Consider the following 26,462-nt stretch of genomic DNA (forward strand, 5'->3'; position numbering starts at 1 on the left):
GGGTTGGGGCGGGTGGAGGCCAAGGGCTGTGATGGGGGGAGATGACCCCGCCCGCCCCCCTGCCCCCCCCAACACTGCACGGACGCTGCGTTCCTTTTATAGAAAACCTTTATTCCTGTAACAAAGGGGGGAGACGAGACCCAGGGGCCGGGAGCTATAGCAACCCCCCGGGGCTGGGGGGGGCCAGGGTGCTGCTGGCCTGAGCGGGGTGGGGGCGCCCTGGAGCCACGTGCTGTTAACTCTTCGCTTCCCACCAGCCGCCGGCAGATGCCCCATTCCCAGGGCTGGGTGCACGGAGAACCCCGTCCCTCACCAGTGGGACCCGAGCCCCCCAGACCCTCCCGCCAGGCTGGGGCCCCCAGGGCTATGCGGGAGGGTAAGGCTGGTTCTCCCAGGGGAGGGAAGGGGAGTAACTTGGACGCCAGCCCCGCAACACACAGGCCCAGGGTCCCCCCACCCCGCCTGCCTCCTGTGACCCCCTCTGTCCCTGGGGGCCCCCCCATCTCCCTATCCTGCTCTGGGGGGAGCCCCACACCTGTCACCCCACCCAGAGCCTTGGGGGTCCCAGCTGGGTGGGCCGCTGGGCAAATCGCCTCAGAGGGCTGTGGGGGTCTAGGCGAGGGGGCTGGGGGGCCCACTGACTGGAGAGAAGCCTCATGCGGCCCCCGGGGATGGACAGTGACACCCCACCCCCCCCGACAGGGTCAGCCAGCTGGAGAGGACAACAGGGTAACAGCCTCCTAGTGCTGCCGGCTGGAGTCGCTCCCTGAGCCCCAGGGGCAGGCTGGGCTCAGCACGGAAGGGCCCGGGGTTCACGCCCCGGGGAGGAATCGCTTGACCCCAACCCCTGGGGACTCACCCCCCCCGGGGGGCCCATGCCCCCTGTTCCCAGGGGGCGGGCAGCCCTAGAGCCACACAATAAATACCTCCCTGCCCCCGACCCCCGGCACGGGCTCTCCGGTCGCCCCTCAGGCCTGGGGCCGGGCAGGGGTGCAGGAGTGGGGGGGCGGGGTGAGGACATAGCCGCGGGGGCAGAGGCAGCGGTAGGAGCCGTCCGTGTTCAGGCAGCCCCCGTTGAGGCAGAGCGCGGGGGGGCCTTCGGCCTCGGCGCATTCGTCGATATCTGTGGGGAGGAGAGGGAGAGGGTGAAGGGCGCTGGGGGGCTGGGCGCGGGGGGGTCCCTGGGGCATTCACACCCAGGCCACATTGGGGTAGCTTGGCGGGGGCAGGGGGTAGGCTACGTGGGATGGTCAGGGAATCCGGGTCGGGGGGGCTGGCCATGGGGCAGAGGCTCACCCAGGCAGGGTGGCTGTGGGGCAAGCTCACCCAGGCAGGCCATGTGGGCGGTGGAGGGGCCGGCCGTGGGGCAGACTCACCCAGGCAGGCCATGTGGGTGGTGGAGGGGCAGGCCGTGGGGCAGGCTCACCCAGGCAGGCCATGTGGGCGGTGGAGGGGCCGGCCGTGGGGCAGGCTCACCCAGGCAGGCCATGTGGGCGGTGGAGGGGCCGGCCGTGGGGCAGACTCACCCAGGCAGGCCATGTGGGCGGTGTCCAGCCGGAAGCCGGGGTGGCAGTGGCAGGTGAAGCCGTCGGGGACGCGGACGCAGCGTCCGTTCTCGCAGCCGTTCAGGACCCCGCACTCCTCGGCCTGCAGCCCCTCGAGCCGCTCTGGGGGGCAGCGGGGCATCAGCGCCAGCCCCCCGCCCCCGCCGGGCCCTGCTCGCCCCCACCCCAGCCCCTGCTCCAAGGGGGCCCTCTCGGAGGGCTGTCACGGCCTGACCTGGAGCAGCCCCCCACGCCTGGCACCCCTCCTCCAGCCCCCCCATGCCCGGCACCCCCACGCCCGGCACCCCTCCTCCAGCCCCCCCACGCCTGGCACCCCCATGTCTGGCACCCCTCCGCTCAGCACCCCCATACTTGGTGCTCCTCCCCACACACCCCCAGCCCCGCCATGCCCAGCACCCCCACGCCCGGCACCCCTCCTCCAGCCCCCCCACGCCCGGCACCCCCACGCCCGGCACCCCTCTCTCAGCCCTGCCATACCAGGCACCCCTCCGCTCAGCACCCCCATACCCGGTGCTCCTCCCCACACGCCCCCAGCCCCGCCCTGCCCGGCACCCCCCGTCACTCACCGGTGTGGGTCTCGCTGGCCTGGCCCGGCTGCTCGGGGAAGGGGCTGGCAGGGTTGGGGGGGTAGTGCCAGGCCGGGCCGGGCTCAGGGTCCGGGGGGCTGCGGGGCCGGTAGGTGCGGGGGGCGTCAGGCCGCCGGTAGGGGGCGGGCGGCTCCTCCGGGCGGGCGTCCACGTAGGCCACGTCCTCGAAGTCGCCGGCCTCGTAGGTGGGGGAGCTGTAGAGCGAGTCGCGGCGCCCGGCGTAGCCCCCCAGGGCGTAGGGGTCATAGTCGGGGCGCAGGCCAGGCTGGGGGCCCCGCGCCGCGGAGCTGGCAAACAGCTCGGGGCCGTAGGGCAGCCCGTAGCCGGGGACGAACTCGGGGCCATATTCGTAGGGCAGCCCCAGGCCGGGCCGGGCCGGGCCGTAGCTCGGGGGGCGCAGGACGTTGCACAGAGCCTCAAAGTCATCTGGGGGGGAAAAGACCTTTGCTGGGGGGCGCGGGACCCCAGGGGACCCCACTGCAGGGTGCAGGGCCCCCGGCTTCCCCCAGGGCCCCTGACCCCCCACCTCACTGCAGGGCCCCCGGCTTCGCCCCAGGGCCCCCGACCCCCCACCTCACTGCAGGGCCCCCGGCTTTGCCCCCAGGGCCCCCGACCCCCCACCTCACTGCAGGGCCCCCGGCTTCGCCCCAGGGTCCCTGACCCCCGCACCTCACTGCAGGGCCCCCGGCTTCCCCCCAGGGCCCCCGACCACTCACCTCACTGCAGGGCCCCCGGCTTCGCCCCAGGGCCCCTGACCCCCCCACCTCACTGCAGGGCCCCCGGCTTCCCCCCAGGGCCCCCGACCCCCCACCTCACTGCAGGGCCCCTGGCCGCCACCCCTAGGGAGCCCGCTGCCCCCCACTGCAGGGTGCAGGGCCCCCGGCCACACCCCCCCCAGACGCCACTCACTGGGGGGATGTAGGAACCGTGGGGCAGGGACCCCAGGCTCCAGCACTCACTGGGGAGCGACGGGGGGTTCTGGCCCGTTCAGCGCCCCTCCGCAGCGACCCGGGTACTGAGCCGGCGCCCCCCCGCAGCCCCAGGTCCGACAGGCTCCAGCCGGGGGAGGGGCGGTGGGCTGGGCCCCTCACCTGAGTCTCGGGCGGGGCACAGGGCGCAGTCCATGCCCCAGGCCTCCCCGTACAGACAGCAGCACTCGGTGTAGGTGACCTGCCGGTCGAGGCGCGGGCGGCTGCAGACCAGGTCCGGCCCCACCTCCTGCCAGCACACGGCCTGGTTCTCGTCTGGGGAGACACAGGTGCGACCACGAGCGTGTGGTGGGGGTGCGTGACGGAGCGTGTGAGCCGGACAGTGCCGGGCCGTGAGCGTGCGATGAGTGTGTGCATGTGAGCGTGACGGAGCGTGGGAGCCAGACAGTAGCGTGCGATGAGCGTGCGATGAGTGTGTGCATGTGAGCGTGACGGCGCGTGTGAGCCAGACAGTAGCGTGCGATGAGCGTGCGATCAGTGTCTGCACATGGGCGTGATGGAGCGTGTGAGCCTGACAGTGCCGGGCCGTGAGCGTGCGATGAGTGTGCGCAAGTGGGCGTGATGGAGCGTGTGAGCCTGACCGTGCTGTGCAATGAGCGTGCTGTGAGCGACCCAGGGCCTGCATGTGCCCTGTCACTCTGTATGTGCGAGGAGTGTGCGAGCGCCCCCCGGAGCTGCGTGCCGAGTCTCAGCACGTGCACACGGACTGTCTGGCCCTCCCCTGTGGGCGCCGGGGGGACGACCCGCAAGTTGCCGGTAACGTTTTGGCGAGGGAGGCGCCTGGCGGACTGGGGACGGCGACCCTGCAGGCTCCGAAGGGTTAAAGCTGCTCCCAGGCCGGGTGGAGATGTCAGGGTCGGTGGCGCTGCTGTGGGGGCTGGACCGGCCTGGGTCACTGCGGGGTCCGGACGGACAAGGGGACCCCTGCGACCGGGGCAGCCATGCCTCACGGCCAGCGAGGAAGTAGATTCCCCACCCCTCCGCAGGGGCCGAGCTGGGGAACAGAGGGGAGGTGTCGGGGAGCTCAGAGCTGGGCTCCGGGCCACAGAGCCAGGGCCGGCAACGTGCCCAGCCTTGCTCCTTTGCCTGGCTGGGCACCAGGTGACTGAGAAACTCGCCCTGGCCAATGCTGGGACCCCAGAGCATGGAGGGGGGCCTAGGACATGGGGGGGCCCAGGCCATGTGCGGGCGGGTCCGGGGGGGCGTCACTCACCCAGGGCTTGGCTGTCGTTGGCCACGCAGCGGCGCTGGGACCCGTCCAGCACGAGGGGGGGGGTGCAGGCGCAGTAGAAGGAGCCGATGGTGTTCACGCAGCCCCCGCCCACGCAGGGCTCTGCCTCCTCGTCAAGACACTCGTCATTATCTGGGACAGACACAGGGGTCACCGCGGCGTCGCCCCCACGGCCCCTCCAGGCGGCGCGTCTCAGAGCAGCAGCCATTGCGCCAGGGGCCAGTTTGGGGGGCTGGGGTGGGGGGAAGAGGGGCTGGGTTGGGGGGCCGGGGGAGGAGGGCCTGGGGAGCAGGGGCTGGGTTGGGGGGCCGGGGGAGGAGGGCCTGGGGAGCAGGGGCTGGTTGGGGGGCCGGGGGAGCAGGGGCCGGGGTGGGGGGCCGGGGTGGGGGGCCGGGGGAGCAGGGCCGGGGGTCTCACCAATGCACTCCAGGTGGTGCGTCTCATAGTAGTAGCCATTGGGGCAGTAGCAGGCGTAGCCGGGGGCCTTGTTGACGCAGACGCCCCCCCGGCACAGCTGGGTGTTGAACAGCGCACACTCGTCCACGTCTAGCGGGGGAGACACACACGGCCTGACCATGGGGGGACTGTCTGGCGTCCTCTGCCTGCCTCAGTTTCCCTCTGCACTTGGCCTCGCGACCCGTGGGGGGGGGCAGCGCAGAGACGGGAGGGGGTCGGTCACAGGGGGTGGGACGGACGGGCCAAGAGCGGGTCCAAAAAGACACCGGGAGCCCAGGCCTGAGCTCGAGCGCGGGCAGGAGGAGTCGGGGAGCCCGGTGAGAGGACGCGGAGCTCGGACCTGGGACAGACAAGAGGAGAAACGGGTCCCATGGCAGCTTGGCCGGGACGAACGCTGGCCTGGGCCGCCCCAATTCTGCCCCGGTGGCTGGAGAGAGACGGACGCTGGCCAGGGGAGTCAGGAGCACCCAGAGGCCTGGCTCCCGCCAGCTGCCACCCACCCCTCCCCCCGCTCAGACCCCCACAAGGGGGCGCCAGGCAGCACCGACCTGTGAGCGCGTCGAGGGGTCCTGGTGCGGCGTAGCCGTTCCCACGGGGGCACAGGGCCTGGTACTCCACTAGAGCCGGAGAGAGCGAGCGTGAGAGCCGGGAACCTCCTCCTGTATCCCACGGCGCCCCCCAGCACTCACAGGGAGCCCCCCGCTCCAACCGTGGGACCCACTCCCCTCCCAGAGCTGGGAGAGAACCCAGGAGTCCTGGCTCCCAGCTCCCCCTCCTCCACCAGCTCCCCTCCCCCCCCAGAGCTGGGAGAGAACCCCTGCCTATGAGCCCCAGGGTGGGACTGGCACTGGGGCAACCCCCCCTGGCTGTCCAGCGGGACACCATGAGCGGGGGCAGGGGGGGTCCCATCTGGGATGCTGGGCCGGGCACAGGGGCCGGCTGGCTTGGGAGCCACAGAGGGGCCGGCTCCAGCTGCCAGGGCAGATCCTGGCGAGCACCCAGCTCCTGAACCTGCGGGCACTGGCTGGGCGAGATTGGGGGGGGGGCGGGGGGGTTGAACAACACCTGTTTCTGACAGGGAGGGGGGCTGGTGGGGCAGGGTGCTGGGGGCTGTCACTTGTGGGCTCACAGCAAGGCTGGATCTGAGCCCTGGCTCCACCCCCAGACCTGGGCTGGGCACTGAGGGGGCATAGGGCTAGGGGCAGAGGGGGGCGGGGAGGAGCAGGATTAGGGGTGGGAAGGTGGTGGGGGCAGGACTGGGCCATGCCCCCCATACCTGTGCCCGGGTGGGGGCGGGGCCTGGCTCCCCGTACCTGTGCCCGGGTGGGGGCAGGGCTGGGCCGGGCCCCCATACCTGTGCCCGGGTGGGGGCGGGGCCGGGCCGGGCCCCCCATACCTGTGCCCGGGTGGGGGCGGGGCCAGGCCGGGCCCCCCCATACCTGTGCCCGGGTGGGGGCAGGGCCGGGCCGGGCCCCCCCATACCTGTGCCCGGGTGGGGGCGGGGCCGGGCCGGGCCCCCCCATACCTGTGCCCGGGTGGGGGCAGGGCTGGGCCGGGCAGGCCGTGCCCCAGGTGTGCCCGAGGCTGCAGCAGCATTCCTGGCGGGTGGCGTTCCTGGCCAGCACCTTCTCGCAGGCCTGGTGGTAGCACTCCTGGCGGCTGGGGTCCCGCACGGGCGCTCCAGGCTCGGGCTCGGGCTGGGGGGCGGGCAGGCGACCGGGGCGCTGGGCTGCAAGGCAAGCGGGGGGCGGGAAGCCCCAGTGAGACGGGCAGGCCAGGCCCTCGGCCCGGCCCCACCTGGCCTGGGGCGACGCCACCCAGTTACGCCCCGGGTTCTTCTAGTCGAATTACGCTACGAGTCTGGGATGGGAGGGTCCGGGGGGGGGGTCGTCGGCAAGGTCTCGACCTGCTGAGCGGATTGTCCTGTTCGGATGCAGGTGTCCCTGCGGCATCCGAGTCGGGAAGATTGTCTGGGCACCTCTGACAAGCGTTTACCCCGGGGAACGCCCGCGAGGCAGGATGCAGCCAGGCCAGACGGCTGGGACGGGCCATTGCGGGGACAGCCGCCCTGAGAAGGGGCTAATCTCGCTCCGGGGCGCCTTCCCGGGGACCCTACAAACCGCCTCTGACTCCTGGCTGCGATGACACTCTGGGGTCATGTGACCACGTGGCCTGGTCCTGCGCCCCGCCTTGGGCTACCCGTGTTTCTCCACCGACCCTATTTAAGGCAGGGGAGTGACATCCTCCAGGGTCTTCACAAGGCCTGGAAACACCAGAGAGGCAAGGACTGAACTGGGGAAGGGCTGAATCCAGTCTCGAGGATGGGTAGGATCCCCTGGGGGACTAACATGAAGGGGAAAGGAGTCCAGGAGAGCTGGCTGTATTTCAAGGAATCCCTGTTGAGGTTACAGGGACAAACCATCCCGATGAGTCGAAAGAATAGTAAATATGGCAGGCGACCAGCTTGGCTTAACAGTGAAATCCTTGCGGATCTTAAACATAAAAAAGAAGCTTACAAGAAGTGGAAGGTTGGACATATGACCAGGGAAGAGTATAAAAATATTGCTCGGGCATGTAGGAAAGAAATCAGGAGGGCCAAATCGCACCTGGAGCTGCAGCTAGCGAGAGATGTCAAGAGTAACAAGAAGGGTTTCTTCAGGTATGTTGGCAACAAGAAGAAAGCCAAGGAAAGTGTGGGCCCCTTACTGAATGAGGGAGGCAACCTAGTGACAGAGGATGTGGAAAAAGCTAATGTGCTCAATGCTTTTTTTGCCTCTGTCTTCACTAACAAGGACAGCTCCCAGACTGCTGCGCTGGGCATCGCAACATGGGGAGTAGATGGCCAGCCCTCTGTGGAGAAAGAGGTGGTTAGGGACTATTTAGAAAAGCTGGACGTGCACAAGTCCATGGGGCCGGACGAGTTGCACCCGAGAGTGCTAAAGGAATTGGCGGATGTGATTGCAGAGCCATTGGCCATTATCTTTGAAAACTCGTGGCGATCGGGGAAGGTGCCAGATGACTGGAAAAAGGCTCATGTAGTGCCAATCTTTAAAAAAGGGAAGAAGGAGGATCCTGGGAACTACAGGCCAGTCAGCCTCACCTCAGTCCCCGGAAAAATCATGGAGCAGGTCCTCAAGGAATCAATCCTGAAGCACTTACACGAGAGGAAAGTGATCAGGAACAGTCAGCATGGATTCACCAAGGGTAGGTCATGCCTGACTAATCTAATCGCCTTCTATGATGAGATTACTGATTCTGTGGATGAAGGGAAAGCAGTGGATGTATTGTTTCTTGACTTTAGCAAAGCTTTTGACACGGTCTCCCACAGTATTCTTGTCAGCAAGTTAAGGAAGTATGGGCTGGATGAATGCACTATAAGGTGGGTAGAAAGCTGGCTAGATTGTCGGGCTCAACGGGTAGTGATCAATGGCTCCATGTCTAGTTGGCAGCCGGTGTCAAGTGGAGTGCCCCAAGGATCGGTCCTGGGGCCGGTTTTGTTCAATATCTTCATAAATGATCTGGAGGATGGTGTGGATTGCACTCTTAGCAAATTTGCGGATGACACTAAACTAGGAGGAGTGGTAGATACGCTGGAGGGGAGGGATAGGATACAGAAGGACCTAGACAAATTAGAGGATTGGGCCAAAAGAAACCTGATGCAGTTCAATAAGGATAAGTGCAGGGTCCTGCACTTAGGACGGAAGAACCCAATGCACCGCTACAGACTAGGGACCGAATGGCTAGGCAGCAGTTCTGCGGAAAAGGACCTAGGGGTGACAGTGGACGAGAAGCTGGATATGAGTCAGCAGTGTGCCCTTGTTGCCAAGAAGGCCAATGGCATTTTGGGATGTATAAGTAGGGGCATAGCGAGCAGATCGAGGGACGTGATCGTTCCCCTCTATTCGACACTGGTGAGGCCTCATCTGGAGTACTGTGTCCAGTTTTGGGCCCCACACTACAAGAAGGATGTGGATAAATTGGAAAGAGTCCAGCGAAGGGCAACAAAAATGATTAGGGGTCTGGAACACATGACTCATGAGGAGAGGCTGAAGGAACTGGGATTGTTTAGTCTGCGGAAGAGAAGAATGAGAGGGGATTTGATAGCTGCTTTTAACTACCTGAAGAGGATGGCTCTAGACTGTTCTCAGTGGTAGCAGATGACAGAACAAGGAGTAATGGTCTCAAGTTGCAGTGGGGGCGGTTTAGGTTGGATATTAGGAAAAACTTTTTCACTAGGAGGGTGGTGAAACACTGGAATGCGTTACCTAGGGAGGTGGTAGAATCTCCTTCCTTAGAGGTTTTTAAGGTCAGGCTTGACAAAGCCCTGGCTGGGATGATTTAACTGGGAATTGGTCCTGCTTCGAGCAGGGGTTGGACTAGATGACCTTCTGGGGTCCCTTCCAACCCTGATATTCTATGATTCTATGATTCGAGAGATTTCTAGCCTGTGAAAGGAGCGCCTGGCGTTTTCACGCCGCAAGCGAGTGCAGCCTGCCCCTCAAGAATCTCTGCCAGCTGCCTAAATCAACAATTCAGACACGAGTAGCAAATTCTCACCCTCGCTTTAGTATACTAAGCTTTGTTTGTTTATTTGCTGGGTGATCTGTTCGCTGTCCCTGATAATCACTTAAAATCCATCTTCTGTAATTAATAAACTTGTTTTGTCTAAGATCAGTGCATGGAAAACATAACCGGGGGCCAAAGCTGTTGCGTCTCTCTCCACATTGAGGGAGGGGGCGAATTTCAGGAGCTCACGCTGTGCAGATCTCTGTGCTGCGCAAGACGGTACAATTTGGGGTCTGCCCTCCAGAGCGGGGTGCGCCTGAGTAGCTGGGCAGGTCCTTAGCTGAGTCTTGCCATGCAGGGCTGAGCTCTGCGGCTGCGTGTGGCCCTACCCGTGTGTGCTGGTAAAGTGCAGTGTGCAGGGAGCCCAGGCTGGTGGGTGAGGCGGGGTCAGTGGTACCCCAGTTCCAAGCGGCACCCCAGGGGGAACCCGTCACACCCCTCTCCCTCCCCCACTCACCAGCCCCCCTCCCCTTGTGCCCCCCCACTCCCTGCCCACCCCCAGCTGACCCCCCTCCCTCTGGTGCCTGCCCCCACTCCCTGCACCCCCCTCACTCACGGGGGCTGGGCGGGTGGGTGCAGCGCCCCGTCATGGGGTCAAACTCCTGGGCGCTGCTGGGGCAGATGCAGAGGAAGGAGCCCTCCACGTTCTCGCAGAGCTCGGCCCCACACACGCCCTGCAGCGTCTCACACTCGTTCACATCTGGGGAGGTGGGGGCAGCTGGTGAGCAGGGCGGGGGGGGGGGCCCATGGCCCAGCTTCCAGCTCCCCCACCCGCCCTGTCCCCTGCCTGCCCCTGGCAGCCCCCCGATCCCGACCCCCCACCCCATATCCTGGCAGCCCCCCAGAATCCCAGCAGCCCCCCAGACCCTGGCCGACCCCCAGAATCCCAGCAGCCCCCCCACACCCCTGGCCTGCCCCCCCCGACCCCAGCAGCCCCCCAGACCCTGGCAGTGGCGCCCGTCACGGGCAGTCTCGTAGCCCTGGTCGCAGAGACACTGGAAGGAGCCCGGCAGGTTGTGGCACATGGCGTGGTCCCCGCACAGCGTCCCGTTTGCACACTCGTCCACGTCTGAAACACAGCCAACAGCCGGTCACCACGGCGTCCGCAGCCCCCCCCCACGGTTCCCACGGCGCCGCAGACCCCCCCGCGGTTCCCACGGACCCACTCCCCATGGCCTGTTCTCCAAGCTCGAGCCCAGCACCCACCGGCACGGCCCCTCCCCAGGCAAACCCCCCCTGCTCCCGCCCCCCCGCCCCCGGCACTCACCGACACAGGCCCCGGCAGCACCGGCCCGGTAGCCCGGCTCGCAGGCGGGGACGCAGCGGTAGGAGCCGGGCTGGTTCTCGCAGCGCTGGGCCCCGCAGAGGGCACCCCCATACTCCTGGCACTCGTCCACATCTGGGGGGTGGGGGGAGGCACTGTCAGGATCCGGCCATGGGGGGAATGTGGGGTGGCGGGGCAGCTCGGCCCAAAAAGGGGCTAAGGGGGGGCAGGGCTGGTTCTGTGCCCCTGGGGGGCAAGGACCCTTTGCAGCCCCCCAGGACTCTGCATGGCCAGGGCAGGGGCTGCCCAGCAGGTACGACCCCAGCGCAACCCCCAGGGAACAGGGCACGTTACCCCCAAAGCTCCAGAACCGGATCCCCCCGCCCATGGGCATGAACCCCCTTGCCTCCTTGACACCCCCCCCCCGCCCCCAGCACTCACCGACACAGGCCCCGGCAGCACCGGCCCGGTAGCCCGGCTCGCAGGCGGGGACGCAGCGGTAGGAGCCGGGCTGGTTCTCGCAGCGCTGGGCCCCGCAGAGGGCGCCCCCGTACTGCTGGCACTCGTCCACATCTGGGGGGTGGGGGGGCAGTCAGAGGCACAAGCAGGGGTGGGAGGGCGCTGGGCTGAGCCCCCAGGGTCCGTCCCGCCCCCCCCCCCCGGAGCTGAGAAGAATCCAGCAGAGCACTGACAGGACGGGATGCACCTGTCGCGGGACCCCGGTGTCCGGGCGGTGCTTAGCCACACCCCAGTGGGAAGGGGACAGAACACCCCAAACACGGGGTGGGGCGGCAGAGCCCCATGTGCCCAGCTCCCTGCCCTGCCCCCGCCCCCGGAGCTTGGTCTACCCCAGGCCCTGCCCCGGGGGCAGGGGGTGTCACGTCCCAGCCTGGATCTGGGGGGTGCAGCGCGTGCTCTGCCCGGGGGGGCCGGAACCAGCCCCAGCAAGCGGGGACCCCAGCCCCCTCCCCACAGAGCTCCCCCGCAGCGTCTCACCCTGGCAGGTGCGCTTGTCGGGGCTGGCCCGGAAGCCGGCCCGGCAGTGGCAGTCGAAGGAGCCATCCGTGTTGGCACAGCGCCCGCCCTCGCACACCCCCCGCGCTGGCACTCGTCAACGTCTGCGAAGGGAGACACGGCTCAGCGGGCGGGATGGACCCTCCCCCACACGCACGGTGTCCTCTGCTCCCCGGACGCCTGGGTCCCCCCACAGGAGGCGCTGCGGTCTGTCTGCATGAGGTGCCGTGGTCCCCGGACGCCTGGGTCCTCGCCCATTCCCTCTGCAGGAGGCGCCACGGTCCCCGGATGCCTGGGTCCCCATGCAGTGATTGCCAAGGTCCCCAGACGCCTGGGTCCCCATGCAGGAGGCACCGAATTCCCCGGACACCTGGGTCCTCCACCATCCCCCCGCAGGAGGCGCTGTGGTCCCCGGACGCCTGGGTCCCGTACCGAGGCAGGCGGTGCCGCTTGGCGCAGGGGCGAAGCCCGGAGCACACAGGCAGGTGTAGGAGCCGTCGGTGTTGAGACATTCGCCGTGCGGGAAGCAGAACTCGCCCTCCAGGCATTCGTTGACATCTGCAAAGGGGGGTGTCAGCAGGGTGGGGACCTGGCCCAGCCCGGCCGGCCCCCCTCGTGTCCCGCACTTACCTGCGCAGGGGCCCCCCGGCGCGCCCGCCCGGTACCCCTGGCCGCACTGGCAGCGGAAAGAGCCCTCGGTGTTGGAGCAGCGGCCGTGGGGGCCGCAGGGCGAGCCTGTCGCGCATTCGTCAACGTCTGCAAGCGAGGGGCAGAGTCAGAGCGGGCGGGGGGGCAGCGCCCTCAGAGGGAGGTTGGGGGGCCCAGTGCTTGTGGGGGAAGGGCTGGGGGGGAAATCGGGGGGGGAAGGGCAGGAGGGGGCCAGTGCCCGCGGAGGGAGGGCCGGGAAGGGGCCCGGGGCGGGGGTCAGTGCCGGGGCCAGCCGGTACCTGTGCAGTGCCCATTGTGGAGCCGGTGCCCATCCCGGCAGGGCAGACACTGGAAGGAGCCGGGCGCGTTGACACACTCCTGCCCCGGGCAGGCCAGGTGGTTCTCGCACTCGTCGATGTCTGCGCGGGCGAACGGGGATGTGGGGTTAACGACCCGCCTGTCCCCCCCGGGCCCCTTCAGCCGCCTGGCCGGGCGGGGAGCCCCGGGGCAGCTGGGGGCTCGGAGCCGAGGCCGGGGGCTGCACCCACGGGGCTTTCCCAGGCTAAGGCCCGGGGCCAGACAGCCCGGCCGGGTCCCTAGGGACGGGGCCACCCGGCATCACTGCCAACAGGGGCCACGGCCAGGGGCTGGTCCCATCGGACCCGCTGGGCAGCACCACAGAGACACGGGGCCCCCAGGGCACACGGAGGCCCCAGGACAGGCACAGAGCCCCCCAACAGTGTACAAGAGAGGACCCCCTGTCCCCAGTCACCTATCCCTTCCTGCCCCCCAGAGACCCATCTCTGCCCCTCCAGTGCCCCCCTCCATGTCCCCCAGAGCCCCATCCAGTGCCCTACCCCCCACCCCCCTTCCTGCCCCCCAGAGCCCTCTCCCTGCCCCTCCAGTGCCCTACTCCCTTCCCCCAGCTCACCCTGGCACTGGCGCTGCTGGGGGTCGAGCCGGAAGCCGGCCGGGCAGACGCACTGATACCCGCCGGGCGTGTTCTCACAGCGCCCGTAGCTGCAGGGCCGTGGGCTCTGCCGGCACTCGTCCACGTCTATGGGGAGAGACAGAGAGCGACAGCGGGGCGGGGGGCGCTGCCTGGCACAGCCCACTGCCCCCAAGCCGCGTGCTTCCCCATGGGGAAGTGCCCTGGGCCCCACAGATTCATGCCCCTGGGTCCAGCCCGCCCTGGAGCAGGGATGTGCTGGCAGGGGGGAAGGTTGTCCCAGTCACAACCGCCCCACGCCGCCAGCCCCGCCAGACACCGGGGGCAGCTCTGCACCCGCCCCCCAGCCCAGCTCTTACCCACACACTCGGTGCCCGCGGGGCTGGGGCGGAAGCCGCTGGGGCAGGTGCAGCGGTACCCGCCGGCCACGTTCTCGCAGCGCCCAGGCTCGCAGGGCGGGGGGCTGCGCCGGCACTCGTCCAGGTCTGCAACGGTCACGGCTGGGCATCAGAGCTGCTCGGCCTCGAGATGGGACCCCCCCGGGGATCCCCAAGCCCCGCCCCTAGGCCCTGCTGCACCCGTCCCTGCTCAGGTCTGTGTCTGGAGCCATGGGACGGGGAGCCCCCGCAGGGCCCCCGTGCCCAGGGGAACGGCATCCGGGCTCCCTGCAAAAATGGGCTCGCCAGGGGGCGGGGGCAGGGGAGGGGAACCCACGGGGGGGGCAGGGGAACCCCCGGGGGCAGGGCAGTGGAGGGGAACCCCCGGGGGGGGCAGGGGAACCCCCGGGGGCGGGGCAGGGGAGGGGAACCCCCAGACCCTGCCGGGGGTGGGGGAGGGGAACCCCCCGGGGGGGCAGTGGAGGGGAACCCCCGGGGGGCAGGGAAACCCCTGGGGGCGGGGCAGTGGAGGGGAACCCCCAGACCCTGCCGGGGGCGGGGCAGTGGAGGGGAACCCCCGGATCCCCCGGGAGGCGGGGGAGGGGAACCCGCAGGGGGCAGGGGAACCCCCGGGGGCGGGGCAGTGGAGGGGAACCCCCGGACCCCCCCGGGAGGTGGGGGAGGGGAACCCCCGGGGGCGGGGCAGTTCAGGGGAACCCCCGGGGGCGGGGCACCTACCCAGGCACTCGCTGCCGGCCGGACTGGCCCGGAAGCCCCGGGGGCAGGTGCAGCGGTAGCTCCCGGCCGTGTTCTCGCAGAGGCCCTGGGCACACGGGCGGGGGATCTGGGCGCATTCGTCGATGTCTGCAGGGCACAGCGGGGCTGTGAACCCCTGGTCCCCCCGCACCTCCTTCCCCCTGCCCGTCCCTCCCCCTATGGCAGCCCCCCACCCAGCCCCGTCTGCTCCCCGTGGCACAGCTGCCTCCCAAGTGGCATCACCCAGCCCCCCAAACCTAGGGCCCTGCCCAGCCCTGGCGGGCGCTATGTTACCGCTGCAGCTGGTGCCAGGGGGTTGGGCCGGTACCCGGTGGGGCAGACGCAGCGGTAGGAGCCGGGCGTGTTCTCACAGCGGCCCTGGGCGCACGGGCGGGGGCTCTGGGCACACTCGTCGATGTCTGCTCGGGCAGAGGGGAGAAAAGAGCAGTGTTAGTGGGGGGGGGTCAGAGACTCACTCCCCCCGCCCCAAGGCCCTAGCGGTGACAAAGGGACAAATTTTTTGTAATACTTTTACAAAACCTGTGTGTGCCTCAGTTTCCCCCCTCTGCGGCCTTATTCCTGAGGTCCATGCTCTGGCCTCCCCCGTCTCCACGGAGCAGGAGAAGACCATGGCAGATCCAGCCACCGGGACGCTGGCGACCAACGAGCCGGAGGGTCCGGCCACCCGCCTCTCCCCCCGGCTGGAGGCCGATCGCCGGGAGGCGGGAGGGCAGGACTGGGGGGTGCCAGAGGAGTCGGGCTCACCTCGGCCTGAGGAAGGAGAGCCGGCCGGCCGGCCGGCCAGGCCTGGACAGAAGCCTTTGCTCCAGGCTGGCTGGGCTCTGGCGGCCCGGAAGGGCCGAGGCCCTGCGGAGCCCAGACAGCAGGACCCCGGGCCCCCGCCCGCGCCCAGGGCCCCGCCCCGGCTCTCACCTCGGCACTCGGTGCCCGGCGGGGCAGCGTGGTAGCCGGGGGCGCAGACGCAGCGGTAGCCCCCCACGGTGTTCTCGCAGCGCCCGTTGGCGCAGGGGCGCGGGCTCTGCCGACACTCGTCCACGTCTGGCGCAGACAGACGGAGTCAGTCCCTGAGCCACGCGAGGGCACGGGGGGCCCCCTCGGCGGCCCAGAGAGAGGGGGGCCAGGCCGAGACCCCCCGCCCCGCCCCCGGCGCCCCCCTCACCGATGCAGTGGGTGCCCTGGGTGCTGAGCCAGAAGCCGGGGTGACAGAGGCAGGTGTAGCCGCCCTGGCGGGGGCCGCACCGCCCCGGGCCGCAGATCTCGGGGTTCCGCTCACACACGCTGCTGGGCTCTGCCGAGAACGGGGGGTGATTGGGGTCTGTCCCCTGATCCCCACCCCCAACAGCCCCCCCACACTCCTCCAAACCCCTCGCAGGGGTGCCCCACCCCTCAGCACCCCCACCCCGAGCATCTCCACCCCCCACCCTGCTGCCTTCCCCTCCCTTTCACTCCTTCCCCCCATCCCTACCTGAGGTCGGCCCCTCTTGGGCAGCTTTGGGGGCAGGTGGCAGGGTTGCGGGGGGCTGGGCAGGGTGCTGCCCCCCCGGTGCCGTGGGCTGGGCACTCCAGCGGGCTGCAGGGGGACAAGGAGGGGGGTGAGCATGGTGGAGTGGGGGGGAGGGGCTGGGCCCATACGTGGGTACGGGGGGGGGGAGGGTGAGACTAAGGGACACCCGGGCACCTTCACCTCCCCTGCCCCTCCCCCACCAGCCCTGCCCCGGGGGGGGGGGGGACTCAGGCGCCGTGGCCCATCCAGCCCCTCAGCTGGGCCTGCCGGGGAGGGGGAAGAGGAGCAGAGCGCGATGCGGGGGGGGGGACGGACAAGTGGGGGGGTGCTGGGGGGGAGGGGCACGGATGGGGAGCTGTGCTGTGCGGAAGGGGGGATGGGTGGGGGAGGGTCGCTGTGGGGGGGGCCATGGCGGGGGCAGGGCACGGGGGGGGACGGACGGGGCAGGGGGACGGACGGGGTGGGGGGGAGGGGCACAGCGGGCGGCTCTCACCCGTGGCGGGCGGGGCGGCCGTGCGCGCCCCCTGCTGGCGGCCGACGGGCACGCGGGGCAGGTCGGGGCCCAGGAACCGGGCATTGTAGCGCAGGTCGGAGGCAGAGTAGTGGTAGCCGGGACCCGCTGGGCAGATCTCCTTGAAGCCATCTGCACGGGGGGGGCAGCATCAGGAGCCCGGAGCCCCCAGCTATGCGGGGACCCAGGTGTCCTGGCTCCCCCCCCCACCACTAGCCCCCACTGCCCTCCCACTGCCCGGAGAGAACCCAGGCGTCCTGGCTCCTGCCCCCCACCACTAGCCCCCACTGCCCTCCCACTGCCAGGAGAGAACCCAGGCGTCCTGGCTCCTGCCCCCCACCACTAGCCCCCACTGCCCTCCCACTGCCCGGAGAGAACCCAGGCCTCCTGGCTTCCCCCTCCCACCACTAGCCCCCACTGCCCTCCCACTGCCAGGAGAGAACCCAGGCGTCCTGGTTCCTGCCCCCCACCACTAGCCCCCACTGCCAGGAGAGAACCCAGGTGTCCTGGCTCCCCCCCCCCACTAGCCCCCACTGCCAGGAGAGAACCCAGGCGTCCTGGCTCCCCCCCCCCACTAGCCCCCACTGCCAGGAGAGAACCCAAGCGTCCTGGCTCCCCCGCCTCACCACTAGCCCCCACTGCCAGGAGAGAACCCAGGCGTCCTGGCTCCCCCCCCCCACCACTAGCCCCCACTGCCCTCCCACTGCCAGGAGAGAACCCAGGCGTCCTGGCTCCTGCCCCCCACCACTAGCCCCCACTGCCAGGAGAGAACCCAGGCGTCCTGGCTCCCCCCCCCACCACTAGCCCCCACTGCCCTCCCACTGCCAGGAGAGAACCCAGGCGTCCTGGCTCCTGCCCCCCACCACTAGCCCCCACTGCCAGGAGAGAACCCAGGCGTCCTGGCTCCCCCCCCCCACTAGCCCCCACTGCCCTCCCACTGCCAGGAGAGAACCCAGGCGTCCTGGCTCCCCCCCCCCCACTAGCCCCCACTGCCCTCCCACTGCCAGGAGAGAACCCAGGCGTCCTGGCTCCCGCCCCTGCTCTCACCCCTCCCAGCAGCGGGAGAGAACCCAGGCGTCCGGGCGGGGGCTCACCGGAGCCGAAGGGCGGGCAGCGCTGGCAGCCCCAGCCCCAGGCCTTGCCGACCCGGCTGCAGCAGCAGATCTGGCGGGTGATGTTGCGCAGGGTGGGGAGGGAGCAGGCCCCATCCCGCAGGACCCGGTAGCAGGGGCCCTTGGCCTCCGAGATCACGTGGTGGGCTGGGGAGAGACGGACACGCGGACAGACGGGCGCTCAGCCCCCCACGGAGCCGCTGCCGGGGCTCCCGGCCGGATGGGAGCCGGGGCCCCCGCCGGGGAATCGCCCCGTGCACCCCCCCGAGCCAGCCCCCCTGCAGCCCGTTGCCCGCCCCCGCCCCCAGCCCATTCCCCAGCCCCGTTCCCCAGCCCCCCGAGTCAGCCAGCCCCCGCCCTCACCCCCCACCCATTCTCCAGCCCCCCGAGCCAGCCCCCCCCAGGGCCCGTTCCCCAGCCCCCCGAGTCAGCCAGCCCCCGCCCTCGCCCCCCACCCATTCTCCAGCCCCCTGAGCCAGCCCCCCCCCAGGGCCCGTTCCCCAGCCCCCCGAGTCAGCCAGCCCCCACCCTGGGCCTCCTGGGAGCCTGCTCCCCCCCCGCAGTTCTGCGAGACCAGGGACCCCCCCGGCTGCCCCCTCACAGATGCAGCTGCTGCGGGAGGAGTCGAGGATGTAGCCCGTGTGGCAGAGGCAGGAGAAGCTGCCGGGCGCGTTGGTGCAAAGCCCGTTCTGGCAGAACCCGCCCTCCCGGCACTCGTCCACATCTGGGGAGAAACGGGAGGGGGTCAGAGCAGGGCCAGCCGGCGCCCCCAGCCCAGGGAGCTGGCTGCTCTGGTGCCCTACAGAGACGGGAGGGGCAGGGGGCTGGGGCCATGTGTGGCTGAGTGGGAATTTTTCAGCATAATTTGGATGACGGTTGTGTGTGCCTCAGTTTCCCCTGCGTGGTGTAACGAGGGGATGGGAAAAGGCAGTTGGCTCCTCGCGGAGACCCAGGCGTGACCGACGCCAGCGGGGGGGGCCTGGCCCCACGCCCATGGGGAGTCCACGAAGACACCAGCCGCTCCAATGGCCCGGACTTTGGGCACCCGACGCCCAGGGAGGGGTGCCCCGGGCAGGGAGGCAGCCGGGCGCGACCCGCTGGGGCAAAGGGCCAGGAGGAGGCCCGGGGACCACGTCTGCCCGGGACCAAGGACAGAGGTCGGAGGTGGGGCCCTTGGGGGCTGTTCTGTGGGGGACGCGGGAGACGCTCCCAGCCTGGGACTTGGGGGGGCTGGGGGTCGGCTAGGACTTTCCCGCCCCTCGTTAACTAAGGGCTTGGGATGCTGGGTCCCCAGAGCCCCCCGGGCACACGCCCGCCCCCCCCATCCCAGGGCTCGGCCCAACTCACCCTGGCAGGAGCCATTGACCCGCTGGAAGCCTTTGGGGCACGGGGCCTCCTGCTGCCCCAGGGCGGGTGCATTCGCTGTGGGGAGAGAGGGGGGCTCAGAGCCAGAAGTGCCCCTCCCCCCGCTCCCCATAGACTGCCCTCCCCAGAGCCACCCAAGCTCCCTGTTCCACCCCCAGGGTCCCAACAGCCCCAGGGTGGGTCCCCCCCGCCAGCCCCTGCCCTGCCCCCGGCCCCACCCCACACTGACCCCAGCCCCTGCCCCCGCCCATCACTGACCCCACCCTGCCCCCACCCTGCATTGACTCCACCCCAGCCCCCGCCCTTCACTGACCCACCCCACACTGACCCCAGCCTCTGCCCCCACCCTGCATTGATCCCCAGCCCCCGCCCCTCACTGACCCCACCCTGGCCCTGCCCCCGCCCCTCGGCCGCAGCCCCACCTGTCTGGGTGGCGCAGAGCAGACACTCGTGGACGCCCCAGGCCACGCCGGCACCGTGGCAGCAGACGTCCTGGGTCCGCAGGCCGGGGAGGGGGGCGCTGCACTGCAGGGAAAGGGGCCGGGTCAGCGCGGCCAGCTGGGGGTTCGAGGGGGTCCAGGCTGTGCCGTGGCCCCTGGGCGCCCCAGCCTGAGACGTTCCCGGCTGCGTGGCTGGAATTGTCCCAGCTGCTGCCCAGCGCCCGTCGATTCACGCGGCCAAGGGTGCTAACGGGACCTCCGCTGGCGGGAGTGCGTGTGCCGGGTGTGACGAAGTGGGACTGTTCTGAACGTTTCCTCTGAATACTGTAGGGCTGCCTCAGTTTCCCCTAGGCAGTTCTTAAGTCTCTGGGTGGTGGGATAAGGCAGGAGTGTAATTTGTTGCAGAGCAAAGAGCCAGGGTACATAAATGGCGACACTCTGTCTCCTGGCCACTGATGGCCTGGGCCCTTCCCCCCTGCCAGGTGAGAGCTAAAGGGTTGGAGAACAAAGGAATCCGGTGACCTCCTGGCCCGGGAAAGGGACGAAGCCCAGAGGAGGAGGGGTTGGAGGGAGTTTCAGTTTGGGGCTGGCTGGGGATGAGGAGTGAAGTGCAGACGGGGTTGTCTGGCTCGTTGCCCCCCAAAATGGACCCAGCTGAGGGGTCCTGTTCTCTGCACCTACATGGTCTCTGTGTTAGACCATGTTCCTGTCGTCTAATAAACCTTCCGTTTTACTGGCTGGCTGAGAGTCCCGTCTGACTGCGGAGTTGGGGGGCAGGACCCTCTGGCTTCCCCAGGACCCCACCTGGGTGGACTCGCTGGGGGACACGTGTGCCAAGGGGGCATGGGCTGGCGGGAGTGTGTGTGCTGGGGTGCACGGCTGGTTGCATGGCGAGTGTGCCAAGGGGGCGTGGGCTGGCGGGAGTGCGTGTGCCGGCGGGAGTGCGTGTGCCGGGGATCACACCCATGGGGGTGATTGAGCGTGTTTGTGCCACACGAGCCCGGGGGGCTTGGCCGGTCCGGCACGCTCCGCGCACACAAGTGCCAGCAGGTGAGCGTCCCACGTGGCCACGGGTGGGTGTGAGGCCTCTGCCCAGCTCCCCCTGCCTGTTGCTGAGCCCCCACCCTGCATGCAGTCCCCCCCCCGGGCCGTTACCTCCCCGGCGTGGAGCTGCCGGAAGCAGTACCCGTAGCCGGCGTCCTCGTGGTACCCGCTGGCGCGGGGGCTGCTCTGGGCCAGGACGGTGTAGAGGGCGTTGGCGGGCGGCTGCCCCGGGGCGCTGGCCTCACTCACCCGCTCCACCTGGTGGATGGTCACCGAGGCCTCGGGGGGGTGCTGCACGTGGACGTTCACCATGGACAGGGCACCTGAGGGGGCAGAGAGGGGCAGTGCCCGGGTGAGGGATGGGGCAGAGCCAGGGACCGGGCCGATCCAAGGGGAGGAGGTTGTGTATGGGGCCAGTCCCTGCAAAGCCCCCAGCTCAGCTCCCACGGTGCACCCCCCCGACCTGCTCCCCAGAGAGACACATTTCCACCCCCCAGGCGGTCCCAGCCTAGCCCCCCCGGGGCCCCTTACCGTCCCGCTCCTGCTGGTGGTTGGCGAGGGGCAGGGTGTAGACCGATTTGGTGAGGGGCTGCGGCCCCCCCGGGCTGTCTTCCTCCTGCGCTGGGGCCGGGGCCTGGGGCCGGGGGGCCGGGATCTGGCAGAACTTGCCAGTGAAGCTGGGGGGGCAGAGACACTGGTCCTTCTTGATGCAGACCCCCCCGTTCTGGCAGAGCAGGGGGCACAGGACTGCAAGGCAAAGGCGCAAGTCAGGAGGTACCGGGGGGCGTCTCCCCCGAGGGGGGCTGCAGGGGTCTGCTGTCTATTGGGGAGCGAAGGGCAGGGCCCAGGGACCCCCCACCCCCGAGTGCCCCTCCCAGGGCTGCCTGCCTGCGGTGGGAGGGGCCAGCTGGGGAGGTCTGGTTGGGTCACATCGTGGGTGGGAGCCAAGCGCCTTCGGTGGTGGGCTGTGACAGGGCCTGGCTTGTGTCTCGCTGAACCAGCGCGTCTGGATAGATGGGGCTGGGCTGGCCCAGACCCTGAGCTACACACAGGGCGCTGTGGGTCGGGAGTGAGGGGCACCGGCAGGGCTGGGGGGGGCAGGGCCGGGGTAGCGGGGGGCTGCAGGTCAGGAGTGCGGAGCACCGGCAGGGCTGGGGGGGCAGGGCTGGGGTAGCGGGGGGCTGCGGGTCGGGAGTGAGGGGCTGTGACGAAGTGGGACTGTTCTTAATGTTTCCTCTGAATAGTGTGGGGGTGCCTCAGTTTCCCCTAGGTAGTTCTTAAGTATCTCAGTGGTGGGGTAAGGGTGTATGATCCTTGCAGAGCCCTAGAGGGCAGGTGTGTGCAGGGGTCTGGACACAGAGAATGGCCGACACCCTGTTTCCTGGCCACTGATGGCCTGGGCCCTTCCCCCCTGCAAGGTGAGAGCTAAAGGGTTGGAGAACAAAGGGATCCGGTGACCTCCTGGCCTGGGAAAGGGACAAAGCCCAGAGGAGGAGGGGCTGGGGAGAGTTTCAGTTTGGGGCTGGCTGGGGACATGGAGTGAAGTGCAGACGGGGTTGTCTGGCTCCCTGCCCCCCAAAATGGACCCAGCTGAGGGGTCCTGTTCTCTGCACCTACAAGCTCTGTGTTAGACCATGTTCCTGTCGTCTAATAAACCTTCCGTTTTACTGGCTGGCTGAGAGTCCCGTCTGACTGCGGAGTTGGGGGGCAGGACCCTCTGCCTTCCCCAGGACCCTGCCTGGGTGGACTCGCTGTGGGAAGCGCCCGGAGGGGCAGAGGAAGCTGGAGGCTCTGAGGTCAGACCCAGGAAGGTGGAAGCTGCATGAGCTGTGTGTCCTGCAGACAGGCTGCTCCCAGAGAGGAGACTTCCCCAGAGTCCTGCCTGGCTTCATGGGGAGCAGTTCCAGAGCATCGCCCCGGGACCCCGTGACAGGGGCACTGGCAGGGCCGTGGGGGACAGGGCCGGGGTAGCCGGAGGGCTGCGGGTCGGGAGTGCGGGGCACAGGCAGGGCCGGGGGGGCAGGGCCAGGGTAGCGGGGGGCTGCGGGTCAGGAGTGAGGGGCACCGGCAGGGCCGGGGGGGCAGGGCCAGGGTGGGGGGGGGCTGCGGGTTGGGAGTGAGGGGCACCGGCAGGGCTGGGGGGCCAGGGCCGGGGTGGGGGGGGCTGTGGGTTGGGAGTGAGGGGCACCGGCAGGGCCGGGGTGGGGGGGGCTGCAGGTCGGGAGTGAGGGGCACTGGCAGGGCCAGGGCCGGGGGAGCGGGGGGGCTGTGGGTCGGGAGTTCGGGGCACCGGCAGGGCCGGGGGGCCAGGGCCAGGGTGGGGGGGGCTGTGGGTCGGGAGTGAGGGGCACCGGCAGGGCCGGGGGGGCAGGGCCGGCGTGGGGGGGGGCTGTGGGTCGGGAGTGCGGGCCACCGGCAGGGCTGGGGGGCCAGGGCCAGGGTGGGGGGGGCTGTGGGTCGGGAGTGAGTGGCACCGGCAGGGCCCGGGGGGCAGGGCCGGGGTAGCGGGGGGCTGTGGGTCGGGAGTGAGGGGCACCGGCAGGGCTGGGGGGGCAGGGCCGGGGTAGCGGGGGGGGCTGTGGGTCGGGAGTGCGGGGCACCGGCAGGGCCGGGGGGCAGGGCCGGGGTGGGGGGCTGTGGGTCGGGAGTGAGGCAGCTCGTCCCTCCTCTGGCCGTTGCAGGCTCCCAGCACAAAGGCACAGCTGCCGGGCGGTGGGGGGCGGGGGGGCCTGGCTGGATCCAGATGTTCCTCCCACGCAGTTCAGCCATTAACCCTTAGGGTGCTGGGGCCAGTTACCGCCATCCCCCCCGCTCCCCGGCCCTGGGCAGGACGCCGTGGAGGGTCCGTCCTGGGGGGACCTTCAGGGACCCAAAGCTCCAGCCCTGTTGCCCCCCAGCTGGGCCGAGGTCCCACCAGGAGCCACCTCAGCCCTGACACACCCACCCCCTTGTGGGAAATGCTCAGCCAGGCCCCAGGACGCCTGGGTCCCTCTGGGCTGCGATGGCTGGGAAATGGGCCCAAGAGCCCGGCGCCAGGGCTGCGGGGGGAGGCGGGGGGGGGCCCGCGCCAGGGACGGGCAGAGACCCAGCAGCTCATCTCACACCGACCCAGAGCAGCCTGGGGCTGGGCTGGACCCACAAAAGCTGAGTGCCCCCCCAGCCAGCGCCCCCTCCCAGCCACGGTGCCCCCCCAGACCCAGCCACCTCCCCCTCACCCCAGCGCCTCCCCCCAAACTGGCTGTGGTCCGAATGCACAGATGTTCCCAGCCCAGCCAGCTGTGCCCCCTCCCCCGCCCCAGACGTGAGTGGACCCTTGGCAGGCCGAGTCCCCCCCACGCGGGGGCTGAGCAGCTCGAGGGGACGCCAGGATCCGAGATGTGGGGGTCAGGCAGCCTCAGAGCTGCTGGCACGGGGCCCCCTGAGCTTAAACCAGCCCCTCACGGGAAGGGGGCAGAGCCCTCCTGGGGGCACGGGGGGGGGGGCTTTGTCTGCACCCCCCCTGCTCCCCATCAGACGCCGAGTACCGGGGAGGGGGGCTCTGCCTCATCCTCTCGCAGGCCCCCTGCGTGAAATGAGCTGGGGGAGGGGGCGTCTGCAGCCCAACCGCCCCCCAAGTGCCCAGGACTGAGGGGAACACCCCCCGTGGCCGGGGACCCCATCAGCAGCTGGGAACCGCTGAGGAAGGGGGGTGCTGGGAAGTGGCCCGGGGGGGGCATTCCTCAGAAAGCTCCCCTCCCATCCTGCCCCCCCGCTGTTCCCAGCATAGCTGGGGCCCCACCGCCAGCCCCACAGCTATGGGGTGGGCGGCACCTGCCCAGGGCGTGGCTGTGGGTCCAGCCGGGGGGGGGCAGGGGGCTTGGCCCGGACGCACTGGGTGGTTGAGGCGGGGGGGCGCCAGGGCCGGCGAAGCCCAATGCCAGCCTGACCCCGGCAAGGGGGCCCCGCAGCAGGACGCGGCGGGGGGCCAGAGGAGATGGTGTCTGGCACTCGGCAGCAGCTGGCAGAGCTCAGGGGGGCTGTGCCGGGGGGGGGGGGCGAAGGGTGCCCCGCGCGACCCAGACGACCGGGCCGTGGCTTGCGCTCTCCCCTCGGCCCCTGACATCGGGGGCCGCCTCCCCCGGACCCTCCAGGGCTGGGGCGCAGGCTGGGCAGTGTCCCAGGGGACGGGAACTGGGCTGGGGACACGGCCCCGGCAGGACAGACACCCCCCAGCCCAGAGCGCTGGGGACACGGGGGGCTCGGCTGGGTAACCTCAGCTGGAGAGACGGCGCCTCCGCTCAGCTCCACGCCCAGGGAAACTGAGGCACCGGGCGGGGAAGGGCCTCACTCAAGGTAGAATCTAGGCACCCTGGCGCCCAGCCTGCCCCACACCCCCCCCCCCCCCTCGCTACAACCACTGGCCCCACTCCTCTCCCCGAGCCGGGCGAGAACCCAGGCGTCCGGAGGCAGCGACTCGGACTCCCTTGCCTGAGGCCCTTGTTTATTCTCCAAATTCCCAGGTTTCGCCCCCGGACGTTTGGGTGGGTCCAGTCGCCGAGCCGGGGAGGAGCTGGCTCCGGACGAGGGGTCCACACCCACCTGGGGCTGGGGCGGGGAGCGGGGGGGCTGGGGCGGTCACACACGAGGGGCTGGGGATGAGCTCATGGGGCAGCGTGGGCGGGACCCAGAGCAGCTGGGACAGGCTGGGAAAAGCCTCCCCCAGCTCCCGGCCAGAGCTAAACCTACAGCCCCCACCAGCCCTGACCCCCGCCAGCTCCCCAGAGCCCCCCACATCCAGCTGTGACCCCCAAGAGTCCCCAGCCAGCCCTGACCCCCGCCAGCCCCTCAGAATCCCCCAAATCCAGCTGTGAAAGCCCCTCAGAGCCCCCACAACAAGTTGTGACCCCCAACAGTTCCAAGCCAGCCGTGACCCCCGCCAGGCCCCCAGAACCTCCCACATCCAGCTGTGACCTCCAACAGTCCCCAGCCAGCCCTGACCTCTTCCAGCCCCCCAGAGCCCCCCACATCCAGTTGTGACCCCCAACAGTCCCCGACCAGCCCTGACCCCCGCCAGCCCTGACCCCATCAGTCCCCCCATCCAGCTGTGACCCCAGCCAACCCCCAGCCAGCTCTGACCCCCGCCAGCCCCCCACATCCAGCTGGGACCCCCAACAGTCCCCAGCCAGCCTTGACCTCTGACAGCCCCTCAGCCACAGCCCCCCAAGCCTTCCCCCCACCCCGGTGCAGGCAGCAGGGACAGGAAAGGCCGGAGGACAGTGACTGAGCTGGGGGGGTGGGGGGCATGCTGCATCCCAGACCCCCAGGCTGCCCCACAGCATGGGGGTGCCTGGAGAGAGTATGGGGGGGCATTGGCACTCCCATGCTGTGGGGCAGCCTGGGGGTCCAGGATACAGCATGGGGCCCCCTCCCCCCGCTCAGCCTGATGTGGCGAGGTAGGGGCAACCCCACACAGGAGCACACGGGGCAGCCCGGCACCTCCTACCCCACGGAACCGGGGTCCGGGCCGAGACGGACAGCTCAGCTCCCAGCCACGCACCCCGCAGCCCCCCTCAGCCAGAGACCCCAAACCTCCCCCTGCCCAGCCCCACGGCGTCCCAGTGGCCCAGCCCCACGCAGCTGCGACGCCAGCCAGCGCCTGCAGGTGCAGGCCCTTGGCTGCCGGCTGGCAGCCGGGCAGGGAGCGAAGGGGCCAGCGGGAGCCCTGCGGCTGGCCCGGGGGCGGGGGCTGCAGAGCCCCCCGGCGCAGCGGGGTGGGGCCCGGCCGGCCCGGCTGCCGAGGGCGCCCTGCAGCCGGCGGGAAGCCGGGCGCGGCCCCGGGTACTCACAGACGCGGAAGCCGGCAGCGCGGGCGGCGGGGCCGGCGTGGTCCCCGCTGTAGAGCACGGTGGCGTTGCCGCGCTCGCAGCGGTGGGCGCAGCGGGGCCCGGCACAGTGCACGCGGCACACCGTGGGGGTGAACAGCACCCGCAGCTGGCCGGGGGCCTGGGCGGCGGCCGGGGGCCGGCGGGCGGCCAGCAGGAGCAGGGCCGCGGGCACCAGCAGGCGGGCGAGGGCTCCGGCCAT

General features: G+C 70.0%; 1 protein-coding gene across 1 annotated transcript; it reads right to left on the minus strand.

Annotated features, from left to right (window-relative positions):
• Positions 1 to 247: 247 nt before the first annotated feature.
• Positions 248 to 26,462, minus strand: LTBP4 (latent transforming growth factor beta binding protein 4). The gene is given in 33 exon segments (XM_074937932.1): positions 248 to 1,123; positions 1,527 to 1,667; positions 2,132 to 2,578; positions 3,244 to 3,396; positions 4,355 to 4,504; positions 4,790 to 4,918; positions 5,377 to 5,445; positions 6,354 to 6,557; positions 9,951 to 10,094; positions 10,338 to 10,463; positions 10,662 to 10,793; positions 11,100 to 11,231; positions 11,655 to 11,759; positions 11,762 to 11,776; positions 12,105 to 12,230; positions 12,303 to 12,428; positions 12,620 to 12,739; positions 13,252 to 13,377; positions 13,629 to 13,754; positions 14,385 to 14,510; positions 14,697 to 14,726; positions 14,729 to 14,821; positions 15,336 to 15,461; positions 15,583 to 15,711; positions 15,889 to 15,993; positions 16,421 to 16,570; positions 17,533 to 17,697; positions 18,152 to 18,274; positions 18,898 to 18,972; positions 19,338 to 19,440; positions 20,511 to 20,722; positions 20,931 to 21,146; positions 26,225 to 26,462. Coding segments are annotated over 33 exon segments (4,617 nt in total). The 3' UTR covers positions 248 to 968.

This window comes from Natator depressus, chromosome 23, assembly GCF_965152275.1.
Source record: "Natator depressus isolate rNatDep1 chromosome 23, rNatDep2.hap1, whole genome shotgun sequence".
NCBI classification, from domain to species: domain Eukaryota; kingdom Metazoa; phylum Chordata; order Testudines; family Cheloniidae; genus Natator; species Natator depressus.